The sequence below is a fragment of the Gopherus evgoodei genome, chromosome 9 (assembly GCF_007399415.2).
Source record: "Gopherus evgoodei ecotype Sinaloan lineage chromosome 9, rGopEvg1_v1.p, whole genome shotgun sequence".
NCBI classification, from domain to species: Eukaryota; Metazoa; Chordata; order Testudines; family Testudinidae; genus Gopherus; species Gopherus evgoodei.
Window position 1 is genome coordinate 82,810,629 of NC_044330.1, and position 21,840 is coordinate 82,832,468.

The window sequence follows — 21,840 nt, forward strand, 5'->3', positions numbered from 1 at the left end:
TCTTCGTTATCTATACAAAACCTGCAGCATATTAACATTTAGAGGCTGAGTACAGTAAAGAGTTAGAACAGATTTCATGACACAAGAGAGTGAAGCAAAAGAATTATTCATTTCCTTATTTAATTCAATTAAACTCACAATTTTTTTTTAAATAAATGTATCAGCAGCTGCCACAGAATCCCCAGGGCCACAAGAGCTTTGCCCTAGAATTTTGATCGAGTTTACAAGCCTGCCCCACCCTACAGATGTCCTGAGCATATTGCCTTTTAGAAAAAAAGGAAAATCCATCTCCTTACAGTCAGAGGAAGAGGAATCTGTGAAAGCTGCAGCTGGTGTCTCTCTGCTTTCATCTTGGCTTTGATGTGTATTCTGAGAGAACTGAGGCTGTTGGGGCCAGCACTAGCTGTGGCCAAAAAAATTATCTTGTTACATGTGGCCATAACACTTTAAAACATTTCTATTTCAAATGATGCGAAAAAGGAAATACATGTGATAGACTGGCAGCAGTGATCAGCTTTGTGTACTACTGTAATATAGTTAGCCTTTAAAGTATATTTTGTAAATTGTAATTCAAATGCTGGGAATGTGTGTATCATGGTAGACGTTTCTGACTTAAATGGTACTAAAAAGAGATTTTTATAGTGATGATTTTATTAAATGAGAGATTTATTGTGATTTTGTTTTTATATTTATAAAAAACTAACTTTTAAATGTAGTTTACCCTGAAGTTAGTAACAAAATGAGGCAATCAGATCTGACAGTTTTTCATTTTTCTTTATCATTTATTTTTGCATATATTTTCTGTTTTGGGGAGAAGAGAAAGTCAGTCTATTTGTAAGTTACTCTCACTTTTGACCTCTCCTCCAGTTGCCAGCTCTCACAGAGGTCAGTTTGACCCATGATTTATAAAGACCAGAAACAACTCAGGGATCATTTCCCCAGACTCAAGCTCTCTGCTACTAGGAATAAATCCCAGAAGAGTGGGTACTTTGCTGGGAGATTAGATCTGCAGTAACCAGGAGCGGCGCCAGGGTTTTTGGCGCCCTAGGCGGGGGTCCTTCCGTGGTCCCGGTCGTTGGCGGCAATTCTGTGGCTGTGGCGGGGGGGAGGGGCGGTCCTTCCGCGCTCCCGGTCTTCAGGGCACTTCGGCGGTGGGTCCTGGAGAGAGTGAAGGACCCGCCGCAGAATTGCTGCCGCTGACCCAGAGCGCAGAAGGACCCCCTGCCACCGAATTGCCGCCAAGGGTGGCAAAATGCCACCCTCCCAAATCCTGGTGCCCTAATGGAAGCGCCGGCCCTGGTAGTAACCCAGAAAAATGTTCCAAAGCTTGTTATGTGCATATAGGGAAATCTGTGTCTGGCCACAACAGCCAAATCAGTATGTTATCAGTACCAGAAGAGATACAGGAGAAAGGGAAAAAAGCATCTTCAAATGAAAATAAACATCCTTTCCCTTTAAACTATGAAGCCACCTCTGCAATTTCATCTCCTGAAAGGATGCAGAATGTCTGCTTTGTAGTCCCTTTACCAGGCAAAGAGGGGAGACAGCATTGCCTCATCCCTTTTGTGGCCAGCTGAGTTCTGGGGGGTACAGAGTGGGGAGCCTTTCTGAGTAACACATGAGGCTTAGGGCCATCATTGGCAGAGACACGCACATATTTATTTAAAAGGCACCAAATAAATAAGCAGAAATCAAAAAATTCAGTTTCATCTCCAAATCCTACAAAGGGGCCCTGGAGCCAATGTACTCAGCACTCACTGTCAGCACACCTGAGTGAGCCTGGTTCAGAGACAGGAGCAGGCAGACAGGCTGCCACCCTGGGCGTGGAGGAGCAAAAGAGGAGGGGAGAAAAGGATGTGAGAATGATAATGTGCCACCCAATTTACTGGCTTCTCCACCTCACAAGGTGTGAGCTCGGGGGCAGGAGCATCAGGCCTGGTCCTTACCAAGACCCCTCTGGTTCAATAGCGCTTTCAATCCCACTATTTCCGCCTACATCCCTTATGGACTTTTCCTTTGTCTCAGCTTTTATAGCATGCCCATCACCATGATATTAGAATCTCTCTCTTTCTGTCATTGCTATGAAAGGACAAAGGAATGGATCTCTCCCATAGTGAAGAGGGTGGCAGAGTCCTTTCTCCAGCTTACACCCAAGCCTGATCCTAATGTTAGAGAGAAAGTGTGATGCTGCAGAAGACAATGAACATGTACCTGTCTTGAAATTGGGAGTATCTGGTGGCCTTGGGTCAGCTTTCCACCCCAAAAGTGCATGCCCATGGTTTCCTCAGCATGCTTATTCAGGAGCAGCACTTCTTTCTTCCCCTGAATTCATTCTTGTCTCTCCCCACCCCACACCCTTTTCCATCCATCACTCCTGACTTTCAGGCCACCTTCAGAAGCTTCCCACAAAGAGACAATGGCTGCTGGCAGCTCAGGGGAGAAAGAGATCCATGCATGCAGGGCGCTAAATTATTTGTCCCCAGCTGGAGATTGAAAATTTGAACAAACCAGGTCAGCCCCAGGAGGCAGCTGTTTCTCTTGCTCTGGAAGGGGTGAGGCTAAGGACATCAGGCTTGGCCTTTTCCCCAAAAATGTGTGTTTTCCTGGGTAATGCCAATATGAGGATTTTCACCATGGCCCCTTTTCTAGCCAAAGCTCACAGCTTCCCCTGTGATTAATTAAATATCCAGGCATGCTCTGGAGTGCCTCGGAGCATAGGTCCTTTAGTGCTTTCTCAGAGCATGGGCTGCTTCAGGGCCTTCTGTATTACTTGCACACGTATCTCTCCACTGTCCGCTGGCACTTCTTGCACATCACATAGCAGCACCAATGGTACTTGCACTGGCACCTCTCCACCACACTCTCAGTGTAAGCATTGTAGCCACGCCCACAGCACATCAGGTTGCAGCTGTCACTGCCCACGGAGGTCTTGTTGCATTGCCTGCCAAAGTGGAAGCAGATGAGGGCATTGAGGGGCTTTAGGGATGTGATGGTACAGCTGTGTCTAGGTACTAGTCATGGCATAGGAGTTGAGATAGGTCAGTCTAGGAAGCGACTTGCTCAGCCTCCAGGGAAAGACATACATGGGCACCAGAGAATAGTTTGGGAGGGGCTGTTTCTCCCTGAGGGACACTGGAATGATGACCAGTTTGATGCAGGAGGACTATGGAAGAGTTTATACTGGAGGACCATTATCCTCATGACTCATCAGGGTGGGGTGGGTAAATGCTTCTGACTCTACCTACTGAATAGCACAGGTGTTCTAAAAATTGGGGTTGGGACCCGTCATGGGGTCACAAGGTTATTACATGGGGGCCTGCAAGCTGTCAGCCTCCAGCCTAAACCCTGCTTTGCCTCCAGAATTATAATAGTGTTAAATACACAAAACAGTGTTTTTAATTTATAAGGCGGGGGGGTGTCGCATTCAGAGGCTTGCTATGTGAAAGGGGTCACCGATACAAAAGTTTGAGACCCATTGGAATAGCAGGTTCGTATACCAGGCAGCAGGGCTGGGCTGAGGAATGGACTCGTTGAATCTACTGGGCTCTCCATTGCCTTTACAGCTGAATCCTAAATATGGGGGCACCTACCATCCTGTACCCAGGGAAGATAAACAAGCTGCTAGGGTTTCATGGGAATCCCCACACTTGCTGGATCTGCCATCTAACTAACTGGCAAATTCTTCCTCCCCACAAAACACTCAAGCTCTAGTGGAACAAATAGAATAATAAGATGGATGGGGCCCAATCTAAACCATGGGAGGCCCCTTGTAAGACCATATGAGAAGGTGCTTCTCTCCACCTTTTGCATCCTCTCCCCTCCCTCAAACTGTCTTCAAGTCTGCAGTGAGTTACATGGTTACAAGGTTTGCCTGCGGTAGGGTGTGCACGACAAGAGAGTTGGGGAGTTTATTAAAGCTGATGCAGGGAGATTTCAGAACCTCTTGCAATTACAGCCTCCCTATGCACTCACAATCAAGCTGGCTATGGGACATGTTGTGTATGTTATAGCAGAATAATCATTCAGACAAGAAGGGATTTAGAGAGAGACTGTTTCTAGGTTGGACTGCAGAGGTATAAGGTAGCCCCTTATATCAAAGGGAGAGTTATAACATAGAGAAGCTACAGCATCTGTAGCTGGTCCTTACCTGTCCTGAGTCCCCAGAGACCCCAGTTTGGAATCCTTTGTGCAGTAGTCTGGAGAACTGACTAGATAAACCAGCTCAGCCTCTCTCACTGGCCTGATGTCCAGTTCTTTGGGCACCAGCTGCTTTCTGGTTCCCATGTGTCGGTGGGTCACCTTGATGGCTGCCAAGTACTTGGATTTGAGGTCAGTGGCTATTTCACTCAAATCTTGCAGCCCCTTCCAACAAGTCTTAACTGAGCAGGAGCCAGAAACACCATGGCATTTACACTTGGTCTCCAAGGAGTCAATCAATACCTGGAAAGAAATAAAATCACTAAGGAACCCAAGGCTGAGATTCCCTGACATAGCCCATACATCTCAAGAAGACCTCTGAAGAGCATCCATAGGAGGCTTCAGGATATGAGAAAATATGGCCAGTCATTGGCACCCAGGAGGACTTATCTCACTTATTACCTATGGGGGATGCTTTCCTGTGTTGCCAAACATGAAATGCTGCATCAAGACTAACAGGGAATCCAAGGGCTCATTTACTATGCTTTACTGTCCCTATAACAAGAGGGTAGTCCTTGGGACAAGTGCCATCCATAAGTTTGCAATGAGGCCTGACATTTCCCTTCATTAATTCAGGGGTGTGCTGTGGGATGTTTCCCATCTTGCTCCAAGTAACGTGGCTATGTATGGAGATCTGTAGCCTCTGCATGCCATCACTCCATAGTATTACGCAGGAGATGTAGCTGCTATTTGCTCCATTTTTGCACATTAAGTGCCAGCTGTGGGCTCCTGGCAAATTGTCAGCAAGGCCATTGATTGGGTTAGTTTGGTCACCACAGGTCCATTAACAACCAGGAGTGGAGGTCTGCAGAGACATACGGAAAAACATGCAGTTCTTAGTATAGCAGGTTAGTTCCTGGGGTAAAGCAGGTTCAAAGCTAGGATGGGTCTCAATGTTCCACTGGAAAGCTATAAATAGACAGCAATTATCTCCCTGGATGTTAGGAAGGCAGGGACTCTGCCCTGTTTCTGTAAGGCATGTTCTTGTGTGCATGGGTCATTATAAAGTTACTTTAACCCATCGATTGCCTCTCCAATTTATTCATGCATAGTCTCCCAACAATCTGGCAAGAGGCTGCAGCCCTCTTGCGCAACTCTGCCAGAATAACCAGTTATTTCTTAAAGGAGGTGCCCTGGTTGTGGCTATCATGTCAATTTTTGTGGCCAATGACAATACCCACCTGTCGGCCCACTGCATTGTTATGTAGATTCATAAGCCTGGTGGCTTGTCCTCCTGCCTTACTGGACTTCATGGGACCATCAGCAAAAGCAGAACCCATCTGGAGGCCATAGCGGAGGTTATCCCCACAGCCACCCCACCTGAAGCCAGGCCCAGGCACCTCAGATGGGACAGATCCACAGGAACAGATAGGTAGTTCCCCTGAGGCACAGGCCCGAGCGATGGAATGGCTGACAGCAGCAGCAGCCAATGCATAGACAAATGCAGATTCCCTGGTCCCTATAAAGAAAAAGGAAGAATCCCAAAAAGTCCTGAATCCGAGAAACACCAATGTGATTCCGAGTGCCACAGAGCTTTCTTCATACAGACAAAATCACTGTGTACTCTTCAGAATCATCCCCACCTCTCATTCATTTGATGCTAACTGTACGTTTCACAGGGATCTCAGCATGGTGATAGCGGCAGCACAACAGCAATCAGAATTCAGGACCTGGGGTGAAGGGGCATGAGAGAAGCATTTCCTTTTGGCTTATGCTCCAGGCAACACTGATTTGGGCTCCACAGTGAGCAGAGGCTCGCTCTCCTCAGCCTCATTACATGAGTCCTTCGAGAGAGCAGTGCTGTTTACAATTAGTCCCTTGGTTTTCTACAGCTCTCTTCACCCAAGATCTCAGAGCATGCACGCACACACTCTCTCTAGTGAAATCTCACAAACTCTTCACAAAAACTGTGGTGTAGGTCAGCATTATTCTCCCCATTTCACAGAAAGGGAAAATGAAGTACAGAGAGTTAGAGCAACTTGCTAAAGTCACACAGCAAAACAGCAGCAGCTTCAGAAACAGAACCCAGGATGGTTTACTCAGCGATGTACTTTAACGGCTCAAGTACATCTCCTCTGACAGATGTATAATTTATATTATAGTGGGACCCTCCCCCCCCCCCATTACACCCCAGCCATTAGGGCCAGAGCTCTATTAGATTAGGGAGACTGTGGCCTCTCAATTCCTTCCAAAAAGCTACTTTCTTTCCCTCTAGCCAGTAATTCCTTTCACAGGAGCAAGAATGCAAAATTCCTGCTAAGTCAATAGCAACTGGACAAAAACAGGTATAAGAAAATATACTTCCTTTGTGCCCCCACCCATCTGCATCCCATTCCTATTCTATTTTTTATGCTATCTTTTTTCACCCTGTTTTGTTCTGTTCTTTACTTTTCCCTGGGATTAACTCTCCTCTTCCTGTTTGGGGGTCTCTAACAATTATTCTTTTTTTTATGTGGAAGTTAATGTCAGTCACCCAGACAGAGAGCTAGCTCTGAGACTGCATCTTGCAGTCTCTTTGCATGCTTCAGGCCAGATTCTGATCTCAGTGACACTGGTGTAAATTCTGTATCTCTCTAGTGACTTCAATATAGTTACTTCAGAGTATCTGACATTAGAATATGGCCCATTGACTACAATGGGAATTTTGCATGTGAACGGACTGCCGGAGAATGAAAATTCAGTGCCTAGACAAGCAGAGTATAGAAACGCCAGATGATCTAGCAGAGCTTCCTTTACCTTTCATGAGGTCAGGGGTGAAACTGGGTGCATACTCAATGGAAGAGCAGTTCCACCTCATATCCGAGAACGTTTTCTGGCAGACTCCCTTGGTCTCTTTGGCTGCATGTACAATGCTATGCATGAGCTCCAGATTTCTTCGGCACAGCTGTACCTGGTCTGGGACTAGCCCATCCAAAATCTTACAGTGCTGGGTCTCGTTCCAGGCTACCCTGCTGCCATTTACCATCAGCCCTCTGTCATGAAAGAGGAATTACCATAAACAAGTGAGACAGGGGTAGAGAATCCAGTCCAGCCTACTCTTGTTGTGACCAGAGATGTTACTGGGGGTGAGAGATGAGCCATGTGTTGAGTATTGGTAACTGGATACCAGGCCTTTCACCTTTAGATCAGGAATCTGGTTACGGTCCAAATCAGTGACAGCTGTTCAGCGGTCCCCCCCATGAAAAGAGGTGATGGGTCTCAGGCCTGGTATCAACATTGTTAAAACAAATATAGCTAGTACTAATTGCATCCCTTTGTTGGTATCCTCAGCAGAGGCACCTGGACTGAATAGACCTGACAGCTAAACTCCCCTCTGTGCCTAGAGGCACCCTCTCCAGATCCAGATTGAGGTACATTGTAGGGCAGCGCACTTGGGAAGCTGGTCATCAGTGCTGTGAGTTGTCCTGGTGGCACTCCACCCTTAGAGGCATTCCCTACTGGAGGGAATAAGTGTGAACAGTGTGTGGGGTTTACAATGTATCCATCTAGCACACGCTATTGTTACATAGACACACAGGGCCTGATTTCCAGAGGGATAAGCAACCACAGTTTCTGTTTATTTAAAATAGTGTCAGTGCCCAGAACATCTGCAAATTGGGCTATAAATCGCCACATAGGTGTGTATGTTTATTTATTCTATACACACAAAGGGCCAAACTGGAGCAAATGGATGCTCCCACCCACCCAAGGCTGCATGTGACTCATTGCTATGGTGTGAACTCAGTGGACCTAAGCAGTTATAAAGACCAGCTAACACTTGTATCCTGAGGGGCAAATGTCAGTCTGATTTGAGATGCCATTTAAAAAGCACGACTGAAAATCCTTCCATGCTCGCCCCAAGGCAGACAGTGGCTAGTTGGCCAGAAGGGGAAAGGGCTTGGAAGGGATGGCTGGGTAGAGTTTAAAATCCAGCGGGGGGAACAATGGCACACAGCCTGTGCAAGGAGCTGCAGCCCTGGCCAGAAAGTGGCCCTAACCCAGGGGGAAAGGCAGGGGCGCTGGACCACCTAGATAGCAGAGGACAAAGAAAGGGAGCCAGCTCCCCTGGCGGGTGGCCGGGCCTGCCTTGTCCCCAGGCAGCCGTTTAGGGAACAGGGATTTTCCAGCTGAGCTGGGGAGCCCCGGGCAGGGCATCTCTCAGCGGCCGGGGCGGGGGAGGGCTGCAGGCCCCCACCCCTCTGCCCTGAGGAGCTACTCACAGCCACTGGATCGCCGCGGAGAGTCCCAGCTGCCAGAGCAGCGCCAGGGTGAGCCGCAGCGGGGCAGGGAAGCTCGAGCCCATCGCAGGAGCAGGCGGCGCTCAGGAGAGGGGCGAGGCGAGTGCGGGAGCAGGGCTGGGGGGCGGCGGCAGCCCCCGGCTCTTAAAGCGCCCGGGCGCAGCACCCCCCGGGGGGACGGACAATGGGAGTTTCGGTGCCATTCACACGGCGGCTCCGCTCCCGGCCGGACACGCGGGGCCGTTCGCAGCTTCGTGTCAAAGCTACACAGCCCGCCCCCCTCCCCCGGAAAGGCCGCCGAGCCCCCGCCCCAGGGCCCGGCCAGGTGTCCCGGGGCTGCCCGTAGCTCCCCAGAGTCAGCGAGAACAGGGGGCAGCGGCAGTGCCCGCGTCTCCGCCCCCCTGCCCGGCCCAGGGGGAACGGGGGGCGCAGAGCCCGGCTGCGGGGTTGGGGGGTGCAGTGCCCGGGTAGAGTTGGGGGGTGCAGTGCCCGTGTGGGGTTGGGGGGGCGCAGAGCGCAGTTGCGGGGTTGGGTGGGGTACAGTGCCCGTGTGAGGTTGGGGGCACAGTGCCCGTGTGGGGTTGGGGGGCATAGTGCCCATGTGGGGTTGGCGGGCGCAGAGCCCGGCTGCGGGGTTGGGGGCACAGTGCCCGTGTGGGGTTGGGGGGCGCAGAGCCCAGTTGGGGGGTACAGTGCCCGTGTGGGGTTGGGGGGCGCAAAGCCCGGCTGCGGGGTTGGGGGCACAGTGCCCGGGTAGAGTTGGGGGCACAGTGCCCGTGTGGGGTTGGGGGGCGCAGAGCCCGGCTGCGGGGTTAGGGGTACAGTGCCCGTCTGGGGTTGGGGGGCGCAGAGCCCGGCCGGAGATGTGCAGTGAGACTGGGTGGGGCGCAGAGCCTGGGGACTGACTCGCGGACACTTTTCCTGGCGCATCAGGGTTGGGCCCCTTGGCTGTGCCCAGAGCCAGCCTTCCCCAGCGCTGCCCCTTGGGGCCGCTCTCCTGCGGGCTGTCCCGGGATCTCACGGCAGTGCAGGGGCTTATCTCGTAGAGGGAGCTCTCCCTTGCCAGGCCTGTTTGCATTAACAGCCCCCTCGGCATTTAAATAGTGTCAGACAAATATTTCAGGCAGTTCTCAGAGGCGTTGAGACTGTGTCAATCTCCACTTCCCCGGGGAGTAGCGAGGAGCTGGCTGCGGCTTTGAAGAGGCGCTTTGAAATGAGAACTAGGCGGCTCCGTTTTATCTGCATGTGAATTGCTGTGAATCAAGGCAATCAACTGGGGGCGCTGTCCCTCTAGGAGCTCACGAGGGGTTCGTCCCCAGGACCAAGGGGAGACCCCGTTGCACTGCCCGGTCCCCGCCGGCTCTGGAACAACCCCCCGCAGATTAGAGCAAAGGCCAGTAACGTTAAACCTCTGCTTCAAACCCTTAAACCTCCTGGTTTGCAAACCACCCCTGGGCTTGACCAAGGCGTGTGAACAGCCGGAGCGTGGCGGCCTCTTCCTGTTCAGTGCACAGGTAGGAGAGCCAGCCAGTGAGTCCGCTGCCAGCCACGGTTTAGCATTTCCATAACGCCTTGCATTTGCAAACAGTGTACAAATATTTAGGATTGCTGAGCTACTCGAAAGGGGAAAGATTAAGTATTAGTATTTGGCTAAGATCAAGTGTTGTATCTTGATCTTACCCACCCTACTCCCCGCATTGGGAACATGGCAGACTGTATATGCTATGTGCTCTTCAATACCAAACTACTAGCATCCCCCTATACTCAGTATGCTACCCCCGATGATCAATAACTGACTTTTCAAACTCTCTATATCGTTTATTTTAAAAAATTTTCTAATAAACTTTTATATCTCCCTGTTGCAGATAGGAAGAGGGAGACAAAACAGGTTAAATTGCTGCTGCCGATTTACACTGTATTCACATTCTGAGTGATTTGCTTTACCTAGGGTAGTTCTAAATTACACCTCCTAGTTGTGATGGATTAGAGGGGGGAAAGCCGAATTTTTGAGTTAATTGACTTGACAGCACTTTGCAAATCTTCAGTTTTCCACCTCCCCCTGCAGTCAATTAGGGCCAGATCCTCAGAGGTCCTTGAAATCATCTGAATCCATTTAAATAGTTGAAACCAAGCGAATTTGGGATCTGGGCCTTCCTTTTCTAGTTTGAGTGGGACTTTGCTGAGAAAAATGTTTTACAAAAATAGTAAAACCTCTGAGGCTGGCAGGGGAGTTCAGCAGCAAATGTAGGAGCTGAGTTGTTAATATTTATTGTTTGGGCATTGGTAGGGGGACACACACAAGGACACTCCTTATCCAGAAGGTACTGTTTACAGTCTCAACAAGATGCAAAAAGTAGAAGGGAAGGAAAAATGAGGGTGATAGTAACCTGGAGTTCTTGTTATTATGTGCACAGCTTGATGGTTCTGAATACTTTAAATAAATAAATAAAGAATATCCACTCTCCCCACCTGTCCCTCAATCTAGCCATGATTAATGGGTGCATTTCCCAAGGTCAAGCCTTGAGGGATTTGAAGGAGGAGAACCAAGAGGTGGCTTTACAAATTATCTCAGGCAGGGTTGAAACTACTTGTAATTTTTTTAAACTGATTGAATTTCAGGTTGATGGTGTCTCCTTGAGGGATTTGACCATTGCCACACCGTGAATGGGAACTGAGCACTGGCAGGTCCTAGCCCCCAGCCCTTTGTTCCATTGCATTTGTTCTTAATAATCCAATGGCCACTGTTGCCTCTGAGTGTTTTATTCCAGTGCTGACATCATTGTAGTTCTGGAAAAAGTTTAGAAATGATGGAAACAGCACAATGTCATGGTTTAATAGTTGGTGTGAACATCAGAGCCAGTGGCAATAGGGCACAAAGTCGAGGGTTGCTCTTCTGGGCCTTTTGCTCTGTAGGATAAAATGATCCTGCAACCCTACATAAGTACTTGCTTTGTGTTTTCGGCCCTTCTGTCCTATCCTTCTCTCCTGCCCCCACTTCCTCCACAGTCTCCAGGTTACCTACAGTGGAGCTCAGTGGCAACACCCACCCCCAGTTTAAACAGCGGGACTATCCAAATATACGAGTCAATCAAAAACATAGACCATCTCACTAAGTCTCATCAACGGGGAGAATCCAGCCCTCTGGGAAAGGCAGAGACATGTGGGGCCAAATTACTGCCAAAAGCACCAGCTCTGGCCCGCGTTACCAATAAAATCAAGCTCAATCCCCACCTTAAAGGGGGCGGAAAGTAAACGAGAGAAGCCCAAAGATCCCCTCTTTTGGATTTGGGGCTAGGAATTTTGGCTTCCCAGGCCATGGCTACACTTACAGTTCTGCAGCGCTGGTAGTTACAGCTGTGTTGGGCCAGCGCTGCAGTGTGGCCACATTTGCAGCGCTGTTGGGAGTGGTGCATTGTGGGCAGCTATCCCAGCATTCAAGTGGCTGCAACGTGCTTTTCAAAAGAGGGGGGTGGGGTGGAATGTGGCAGGGAGCGTGGAGGAGACAGAGATAATGGATTTTGGGAGTTGACACTGTTCTCAGCTCCCTGCCTTGCAAGTTCTAAGGACTGGAAGACACACAGTGCCTACCTTCAATCATTTTAAAAGTTCTGACCCCTTCGCCCACCCCTCTCTCATTCACTAAATGCAAATTATGTACTCCTAAATAGCCCTCAGACCAGATAAGCATCTGCTCAACATGGACTTCCCCCTCCCCCTCTGCCGTGTGAGCGTGCTGTTTCTCTCTTCAAGCAAACAGCTGTGAACATTCCAAAGTAATTCCCCTGCCTGCCTCCGCTCGCTCAGCAAACAGGAGCTGTGTTTGTTTTTTAAATAAGCAGTTTGGCTGAACTCTGAGCTCTCCCTTTCTTCCGGTTTGTTGTGGACAGGAATTCTGGGATACCTCCGTATATCCCGGAGGTCAATAAAAGCGCTGGTGGGGTCCACACTTGCTGACCAGCGCTGGATCACCAGCGCTGGAATTGCTACACCCGAGGCTCGACCGGGTGTACAGCCAGCGCTGCAACCAGGGAGTTGCAGCGCTGGCCGTGCTTTGCAAGTGTGGCCACATCCTACGTTGCAGCGCTGCAACTCTCTAGTGTAGCCATGGCCTCCTGAAACTCAGTATAGGGATTCCTCAGAATCTGACTGAACGTGGGAAAGTCCTGCTACTGGCCATTGACTTCTCAGTGTTACCTCCTTCCCCTTTCTTTTTCTAGAGACAAATCCTTTGCGCTACCTGTTTGACTTGCTTAGGATATTAGGAGCTGCTAATAGGTTTCATAACTGTATGAGGATCAATCTGCAGAAGTTTAATGTGATTAGGAGAGGCACTTGGGGACACCTACTGGGGATGTGTCAGACCAGCTTGGGGAGAGCTCTCAGCATGCTGCTAACAAAAACATTTCCAATGTAATCCCATTAAATCACCTTTCCAGAAGCTGTGTGAAGGCAAGGGGCTGCAAAGCAGCTTCCACCATCATTTTGGAATCCATAACACTGGCCCACGATATATACACAAGCACTGAGAACAGACACACTACACACAATACACAGCAACCCTAAAACTAATTGATTGATTGAACTTCCTCTACGCCCATCACCAAAACATCTGCCCACAGCATGACCTAACTCAGCATGATGCTGGAGTTAGTCTCACAGCACAATGAACCCTTTTCCTTCTGCACTGGCCCATACCAGACATAAAAAGAACCAGCAATTATCCAGCCAGGCAAATGCTTGACCAAAGCAATGTGCCTTGCACTGCACAATGAAGCTCAGGCTTTGATGGACTGAATTCCAGAATGTGGCACATCACATAAATTACCCTCCTGCCTCCAGTAGTACCCCAGAGTGCACACTGGGAAAATTATAGATAAAGCACCCCAACTATCTCAGCCACAGCACTGGTGCAGGGGATCAGAGCAGGTCCCAAAGCACAGCAGGCTTTCTGGATCAGAAGCAGCATCTTGAATTCCACTGCTACAATGAGTGAAGCCCAGCTGACCAATTAACACAGCTGAGTAAAACCATGCATATAACACTCAGGAATTTAGCAAGACAAAGAGAGAGGGGAAAAAAAGAGGTCAGGAAAATATAAAGGAAGGTATGCTTTCACTGCAGAGTTAATTTGGGCTCTTATCCACCCTAGATTCATTTGATGCCCCAGTGCAAAGCAGGGCTGACGGGAAGGATTCGACTGGAACAGATGGGCTGTGATGGAGCCAACAGCCTTGTGAAGTCAAATACTAATTTCTTTTGGAAATATTCCCTGTTATAAGACATCTGCCTTGGGCTTTTTCACTCTAACCCTTGCGTGATCACCGCTTTAAATGGAAGGGATCTTCTCTTTACTGGCCATAATTAGATGGGTAGTTAATATCTTCCCCCTGACCTCCTTTTGACTTGCCATCATGTGAAATAAAACGATGATGGAACTTGGATTGCTGACCTTCCCCAGTTACTTCCCTGGGATGAAAAGGTATTTAGAGCTTTGTGTCTGAGTAATGATCCATGAGGAAGGTACCTACTGGGGAGGGGATGAGGTCTCTCCCAAATCCCAAAGGGAGATAAAAGAGGCTTAAATTAAAAGAAAGAGAAAAATCTATACTGTATTATTGCTGAAATCAGCTGATTTCCATCTCATTAGTCTTTCTGTTCCTGGGCTCTTCCTGATGATTAGGTTTTGAACCATGGGGCTTTCAGCAAACCCTGGTAAATTGTGGAATAACTTTTCAGCAGAGTGGAGGGAGAAGAGACCCGGGTGGGGGGAGGGAGAAAAGCTGCTTCAGACGGCTGCCCAACAAAGGCACAGCTGGGATGTCTCTGCAAGGACCCCTTCATATGGAGGCCAGTAGATACCCTCCTGCATATGGATTTCTGCTTCACTGTGTTCCAGGAGGAGGAGTCTGGTCCATCTCTGCACCTCAGATCCGGGCACAAGACAGAACCAGTTTCCATTTACCATGTGTTCCCTGACAGAACACTGCCAGTATCTTGCTTTGGGTTCTGAGGTCGAACCAGAGGGTTGAGTGCTCTGTATCAGAGGCAGGAGCAAAAGCAGCAAAAAAAAAAAAAAAAAAAAAGTCGCGATCTGCAGCTTTACCGCCGCCGCTTCAGTCTTCGGCGACAATTCGGCGGCTGGTCCTTCACTCCGAGAGGGAGTGAGAGACTCGCCTCTGAATTGCTGCTGAAGACCCGGATGTGCCGCCCCTCACCATTGGCCCCCAAGCAGCTGCTTGCTGGGCTGGTGCCTGGAGCTGGCCCTAATCAGAGGGAGAATTGCCTTTTCTTTTCCTGTGCAGTAGCGACTTTGAAAATCCTCCCTGAGCATCTCTGAATGGGGGAGATTTCCTGCTGGTGAAAGTAGGTTTGTGCTGCACATTTCAGAGACAAAGTGCCATGCAGTGTGCTATATCTGGCTGGAGGATTTGGCCTGTCCCATATTCCTGGAGTTCTACATTCCATGTTAAAGATCAGACTCTTACCAGAACTGGGGGCTAAGCTGCCTATTTATTTTTTAAATCAATATGTTTTTCAGCGAAGCATCTGAATAAACAAAGTAGCAGTGGCCACCTTCTCCTGCCTTCCCTTCTTGCCTTGCCTGAATCCTCTCTAATGTGTGGTCATCACGGAACACTACAAAACTAGTATCAGACACAACAGTGACATCAAGAGATGTCTCAGCTACAGTATGACAGATTTCTTGCCCTCTTCACTGCTCTGCCTTGCTCCAGATGATGGCCAGAAGAGGGAAGAAACAGAATGGGAAAGATAAAGAGACAAATCAGCTATTATGGCTTTGATTCTCAGACTGGTATTGTCTCTGCTTGCCTGCTACTCAATGAGTAACCGAAGCCACTGACCTAGATGGAGCTCCAGCACATACATCAGTACAGCCTCTTCCACTGCTAGTCCTTCACTTCTGCTCTCATTTGTTCCATCAGTGCATCCTCTCTTCTCCCTCCATCTCCTGGCTGTTTGGATCAAGATACACCATAATGGGAAGGGACCATCCATCCATTGATTGCTCTTTCTTATGAAAGATTAAGACATTGGCTATGTTGCCAATTCAGCTATGAAGGAATAAGTTCAGCTGTGAAGGAAGCCCTGATGGAAGGCCCTGGAAGGTAACAGGTGAGGGAAAGCTATGATCTGCTGCATCCTTGTGCATTTCCTAATCCAGACACACCCAAGTGGAGTTCAGAGAGCCTAGTAATACTATAACCCCTGGGTTTCCTTATTGCCCTGCACAAATTCCAGGCACTTCAGCCTCTTCTACATTGTTAATTACCTTGTATGTCTCTCTTAGGCCATGTCTACATCTAAAATTTTGCAGCGCTGGTTGTTACAGCTGTATTAGTACAGCTGTATAGGGCCAGCGCTGCAGAGTGGCCACACTTACAGCAACCAGCGCTGCAAGTGGTGTTAGATGTGGCCACACTGCAGCGCTGTTGGGCGGCTTCAAGGGGGGTTCCGGGACCGAGAGAGCAAACCGGGAACGCCGCGGTTTGCTCTCTCGGTCCCGGAGCCAGCCAGCAAACCGCGGGGAAGGAGACCTGCTTGCTCGGGGTTCCGGGACCGAGAGAGCAAACCGGGAACGCCGCGGTTTGCTCTCTCGGTCCCGGAGCCAGCCAGCAAACCGCGGGGAAGGAGACCTGCTTGCTCGGGGTTCCGGGACCGAGAGAGCAAACCGGGAACGCCGCGGTTTGCTCTCTCGGTCCCGGAGCCAGCCAGCAAACCGCGGGGAAGGAGGCCTGCTTGCTCGGGGTTCCGGGACCGAGAGAGCAAACCGGGAACGCCGCGGTTTGCTCTCTCGGTCCCGGAGCCAGCCAGCAAACCGCGGGGAAGGAGACCTGCTTGCTCGGGGTTCCGGGACCGAGAGAGCAAACCGGGAAAGGAAACCAGCTTCGCCGCGGTTTGCTCTCTCGGTCCCGGAGCCAGCCAGCAAACCGCGGGGAAGGAGACCTGCTTGCTCGGGGTTCCGGGACCGAGAGAGCAAACCGGGAAAGGAAACCAGCTTCGCCGCGGTTTGCTCTCTCGGTCCCGGAACCCCGAGCAAGCAGGTCTCCTTCCCCGCGGTTTGCTGGCTGGCTCCGGGACCGAGAGAGCAAACCGCGGCGTTCCCGGTTTGCTCTCTCGGTCCCGGAACCCCGAGCAAGCAGGTCTCCTTCCCCGCGGTTTGCTGGCTGGCTCCGGGACCGAGAGAGCAAACCGGGAAAGGAAACCAGCTTGATTACCAGAGGCTTCCTCCTTCCACGGAGGTCAAGAAAAGCGCTGGTGAGTGTCTACATTGCATTACCAGCGCTGGATCACCAGCGCTGGATCCTCTACACCCGAGACAAAACGGGAGTACGGCCAGCGCTGCAAACAGGGAGTTGCAGCGCTGGTGATGCCCTGCAGATGTGGACACTCTCAAAGTTGCAGCGCTGTAACTCCCTCACCAGCGCTGCAACTTTCTGATGTAGACAAGCCCTTAGAGAGCAGCAACTCCTCTTGCCTCTTCCAAGGCCATGAAATGTGCATGATCTCATCTGTGATGAAATTCACTAGCTGGTTTCAGATTAAATGCATGGAGGCATGCGTGGGTGAGATCTACTTCTTCTCCTGAGGAAAGTATAGGGCAGTGTTAAGGGGACTGCCGAGGAAGGAAGAGCTGGCTAGGTGCTGCATAGCAGGATAATCTCAGGGGAGTCCCAGGAGATCAGCCAGAGGGAATCACCTCCCACAGAAATCCAGAGCCCCGAGGCAGCCTTGGCATAATTCCTGGCTGGGATGTGGTGGTATAATCATCATAAAGAACAATACATGCACTACAGGTGCAGGAAACAATTATCTTTACATTAGTTTGTAACAGCCTCAGCATCATCCACCCAGCTCAGTTACCTCTTATCAATCCAAAGTCTCCTCAGGCCACTCCTTCTGTTTAACAATGTGCGCTGCTGTCATTTGCTCCACTTAATGTTTGGGCTGCAGTTGGGCATTGCCCCATGTTATCTGAAGACTTGAGTATTGTCACTGCATGTGAAATCTTTTTCTCCACCTTGGACCAGTTGCTCCTAGAACTCCTTTGAATTCAGTGTGCTTACGCCCAACATGAATCTGGTCCATGAACTTTAACCTTTCCCAGGAGCTATGAGAGAGAAACTTGTTCCTTAATTCCGTGACACATTGGATAGTACACAAGATAAGATCCCAGAAGTTAAAACTGGAAAGGCCCCATCTAGCTAGCCTGTTCTCCTGGGGGCTGATGCAGGATTTGTCCAACAGTATAATCTCCAGTGCTTTGTCCTGTATACTATTAAATTATTCAAGCAATGGTGCTTCCATTAATTCTTTTGGGTGATAAATCCTGGTCAAATTGGTAAAAATGGTTCCTGATAATCAGCCTACAGTTTTCTTTGCTCCATTCCAGCCTGATGCTACTTGCTGTGCCTCTGGATGTCTGTAAATATCTTTTCTCACACCCTAAAGGCATAGGTATGTTGATAGTTTTTACCTTGAACACAGCTCAGACGTGTGGTTCACACTTCTCTTTAGTTATGGCTCGCATATTATTTTCATTCTGAACCTCCTTTTTTAGTGTTTTTAAATAACTTTCCTTGTAAGTTCCCCTTTGAGCTGAAGTGTCTTGTGCTTGTTCTAGGTCCAGAGGTGGGAGGAAAGTTTGAAGAAAATCTGTTCAATGGATCTGGAGTTTTCTGAACATGAAAAATTGGTTTTTCAGCTGTGAAAAATTGTCCAGGTGCTTTTTCATGCTGGTATAATAAAACCAACTGGAACATACCAATTCAAATTGATCACATCTTTAGCCCTCAGAGATGCATGTTTTGAAAAGCTCAAGTGAGCCATAAAGTGATCAGTGAATCAGGGGTGGCTCCAGGCACCAGCACGCCAAGCGTGTGCCTGGGACGGCAAGCCACAGGGGGTGCTCTGCTGGTCGTCATGAGGGCAGCAGGTAGGTTGCCTTCTGCGGCATGCCTGCGGAGGGTCTGCTGGTCCTGCGGCTTTGGCGGACCTCCCACAGACTGCTGCTGAATACGGGGGACCAGGGACCTCCCGCAGGCAAGCTGCAGAAGGCAGCCTGCCTGCCGTGCTTGGGGCGGCAAAATACCTACAGCCACCCCTGCAGTGAATGAAGCACTGCACTTGGCATGCCTGCTATGTCGTTTTACATATCAGCGTAGGTGCCTATCCCATGCAGTTAGCCAAATTTTCAGAATCACATAGACCATGGAGCATTCCATATTCTCCCAGCCTGCTGACAATCCCCTGCACCTTCTGAGCACCATCCAAAGGGGCACAGTAGCTCTGGCAGCTCTGAACTGGGCCCCAGACCTGCCAGTTTCAAAGTCATTGTGCTCTGTGTTCATGCACCCAAAGCTGCCTTGCACCCAGCAAAATGTGCTTAATGGAACAGTATCTACACTGGCTCTGCTTCTCTAAAATCTCCCACCAGTGCAGCTCCACTCGTGTGAGCGCTGTTGGGAGTCCTTGTGTAGGCACTTGCCAGCATTTTAACTTCTATGCACCTAACCCAGTTCTGAACAGGTCTTCATGACACTGTCACTGTCACTAGGGGGGGCTGCACCACTGAAAGTAATGGTGGGAGATTTTAGGAAAACTGGCAGAGACCCTAACCTCACTGGGTGATTTCATTGGGCTAATTTCATTAGCTACCTCTAACAGAACCACACAACCCCAAGGAAAGTACTGCCAGCACAACGTCTATGCCCCAACGTTTCCACAACCTGCCCCAAGCCTGTATGCAAAGGCAGGCTTAGCAAAATACCACATCTTTGCAGAGAGTGAACTACTCATGCAGCTTCCTCTCCCTCAAATCCTGGGTGTTGAGCTGTGGGGTTCATTAACTGAATAAATACAGGGATAAGGGACATTTGACTCTTAACAGCAACTACCACTCAAGAACATGACAGATCAGCAATTTCCCCGCAGGCCCTGCGATGGGATTCCTGGGCAATGGGAAACTACTGCCTCATCTACTTAGCTCTGAGCTCTTTGTACTCCTGGCAGGCCCCACACTGAACACTTGAGAAGCAGATGTGAGAAGAATTCCCCACATTCAGAGGGAGGGAGCAGGAGTCTCAGCAGGGTGAGACAGGAAGGAGAACCCCTCTAAGCCTTCAGGAAAGTAGCACTTAGGATGCTAAGAGGCAGGTGACTCACCCTCACCAGCCATGTATTGTGACCCCTGCTCCTTGGTTTATTTGGTTCTCAGAGAAACTCCAGGGGAGCTTTATGACCAGAAATGGGTTTGGCTATCCTGGGTTGCATGCAAACTGACAGGCCCCAGAGGGACCTAACACCTTCCCCCAGTCTGCAGCATAAGGCCCCACCCAATACAAACACCAAATACAGGTCCCTGACAGACAACTTCAGGATGCTCCTAAACACCCTCAGCCAAACAGGGGAGTCCCAGACATACAGACGCCTCCTGCCCCTTAGCACTGACCTTGCTAATGTGGGAGGTGTTGATGCCTCTCAGTCCACTTCCTAGTGACCAGGTGTCCACACTGATAAACCCCTCCATAATCAGCACTAACTGGCCTCTTCACCCCTCAGCAGACAGACCACAGAAATGAAGCTCAGGGCAGCCTGAGGCATGTTGGTGAGGTGGGCATGGGAAGGTTGCACTGCAGCTGCCTGGGTTGGACCCACTGCATGGAGAATCCCTATGGCTGATTTGTCCCTTTTCACCAGCATGTAATTTGCTAATCTGTTATACAATTGACTCCCTGGTACCAGCTCTCCCATTCTCCAGGCTCTCTGCTTCCTGCTCCAGCTGATTACCTTCTTCCCCTCCCACACTCAAAGCTCTCCCACTGCCCTGCTTCCCCAGCTAATGGGAGAAGGGACAGTGCAGTGACAGCAGTCCCTCCCCCCCCCCATACACCCAAGTACAGGCTCCCCCTCAGCTCCCCTCCTTTTCTGTTCTCCCATTCACTCCACCTTTATGACCACCATAAACCTCTCCACATCTCCTTTTCAATGAGGCTGTAAAGCATGAACTGGTGACCTGAGGATTCCAGACCATGCTGTCACCAGAACAGATGGGCTCCAGATCCTCTGGCAGTGGGGCAGCAGCTTACATCTCAGACATGCAGCCGGGCCTGGTGTCTGTGGCAAGCGTAACTGCACATCATTCTGTCCAGAGGTCAACTCCTCAGAGTTCAGCCTCCACAGGCAGGAATGCCCACAGGAGGCACCAGGTGCATCTGGTCAGGAGTCCAGGTGTGATTTTTTTTCAGTTCTGGCTTGGAGATGATTGAACTAGTGAGAGAACAGGTAGGTTTTGCCCAAGATAGGGGAGAAATCTCATGACAACAGCTCACCAAAATTTGTTGCTGTTGAATTTACACCCAAACTCCAGCCCTGATTTGGCCTATCTCCAAAACCCACCCAAACAGACTACAGAACCAAATACCAGTCCAGTGGCTCATTATCTTGAATTATGAAAAAGCTAGCTCCTAAGAAACCTCTACAGTCACAGTCAGAGATCATATGAAAATATAAGGTGAGGGTACCATCTAGTGGGGGACATAGTCACATACCCAGGATTCTCAGATATTCTGTACTGTGGTCTGCAGAATATCAATAAAGGCAAAATGAGATTCCAGTTGGTACCCATCAATTGGGCCTTCCCACTTTCATTGCACTCCTGCTGGCATTGGCAGATTGCAATTTATGGCATAAAAGAATTTTTTTTTAGTTGGTGCATTAAAACTGGAGGCAGAGCTCCTGTCCAGAGCCCATTCCAGGAGGCACAGAAATAACAATGTGTCTACACAGAGCATTGGATAGTGCCCTACATTTGAGGATCTCAACATGCTGTGCATATATAGACATGCCTCAGTACAGCTAAGACATGTTTATATCCCTTTCTCAGTTCAGGTGATTCTGTCCTCAACATGGTACTGATCCCAGAGTCCCTTCTGGGGAGCACAGGGACCCCATTCGTTTGTCTCTTCCCAGGGAGTAGGCAGAGACTCTGATCTTGGAGTCATCCTCTGCCTGTCCTTGGTACAAACTGCCTTAGCTAGCTAGCTTGTCACCCAAGAGTCAGAGTGTGAGAGATCGCAAACTGGCATTCTGTGCCCTATTGCCCTGGATTGATACCTGTTTGATGCATCCTGGCCCAGATACACCAAATCATTGTTTGGTTTCAGTTCACCCAGATAGCCCTGGGTATGGCTGGCACTTTATACTGGCAACTTGGCAATCTCAAGAATCTAAAATCAAATAATTAGCAGGCAAATCTATTAAAATCCCAAAGCACTCAAATATCAAAGCCAGTGACAGTTTAAAAGGGAGAGGGAAAGGAGAGTTGGTGAGTATGATATCCAGGTACTTATGCATCTGACACTGAGGAGCCAGCCTCGCTGTCAGTGTTACTCAGGGTATGGAGTAC

General features: G+C 49.5%; 1 protein-coding gene and 1 long non-coding RNA gene across 5 annotated transcripts in view; one reads left to right on the forward strand and one right to left on the reverse strand.

Moving 5' to 3' along the window:
- Positions 1-1,230: 1,230 nt before the first annotated feature.
- LOC115657894 (protein Wnt-11b-like) overlaps positions 1,231-21,840 on the reverse strand; it is a 37,739-nt gene continuing 17,129 nt past the window's right edge. For 2 of the 4 annotated variants that reach the window (XM_030576235.1, XM_030576236.1), the window contains exons 2-5: positions 6,934-7,169; positions 5,379-5,656; positions 4,148-4,440; positions 1,231-2,941 (exon numbers count right to left, since the gene is read on the reverse strand). In XM_030576235.1, coding sequence (XP_030432095.1) covers positions 2,767-2,941; positions 4,148-4,440; positions 5,379-5,656; positions 6,934-7,162 — 975 coding nt within the window. In that variant the 5' untranslated portion in view covers positions 7,163-7,169 and the 3' untranslated portion in view covers positions 1,231-2,766. Of the gene's footprint in view, positions 2,942-4,147; positions 4,441-5,378; positions 5,657-6,933; positions 7,170-8,396; positions 8,586-19,884; positions 19,965-21,840 lie in introns of those variants that run through there. The other 2 variants (XM_030576237.1, XM_030576234.1) reach the window with 2 other exon arrangements.
- LOC115657897 lies at positions 14,652-18,197 on the forward strand. Its single transcript, XR_004002085.1, has 2 exons — positions 14,652-15,548; positions 18,058-18,197. It is a non-coding gene; the product is annotated as an uncharacterized LOC115657897 (long non-coding RNA).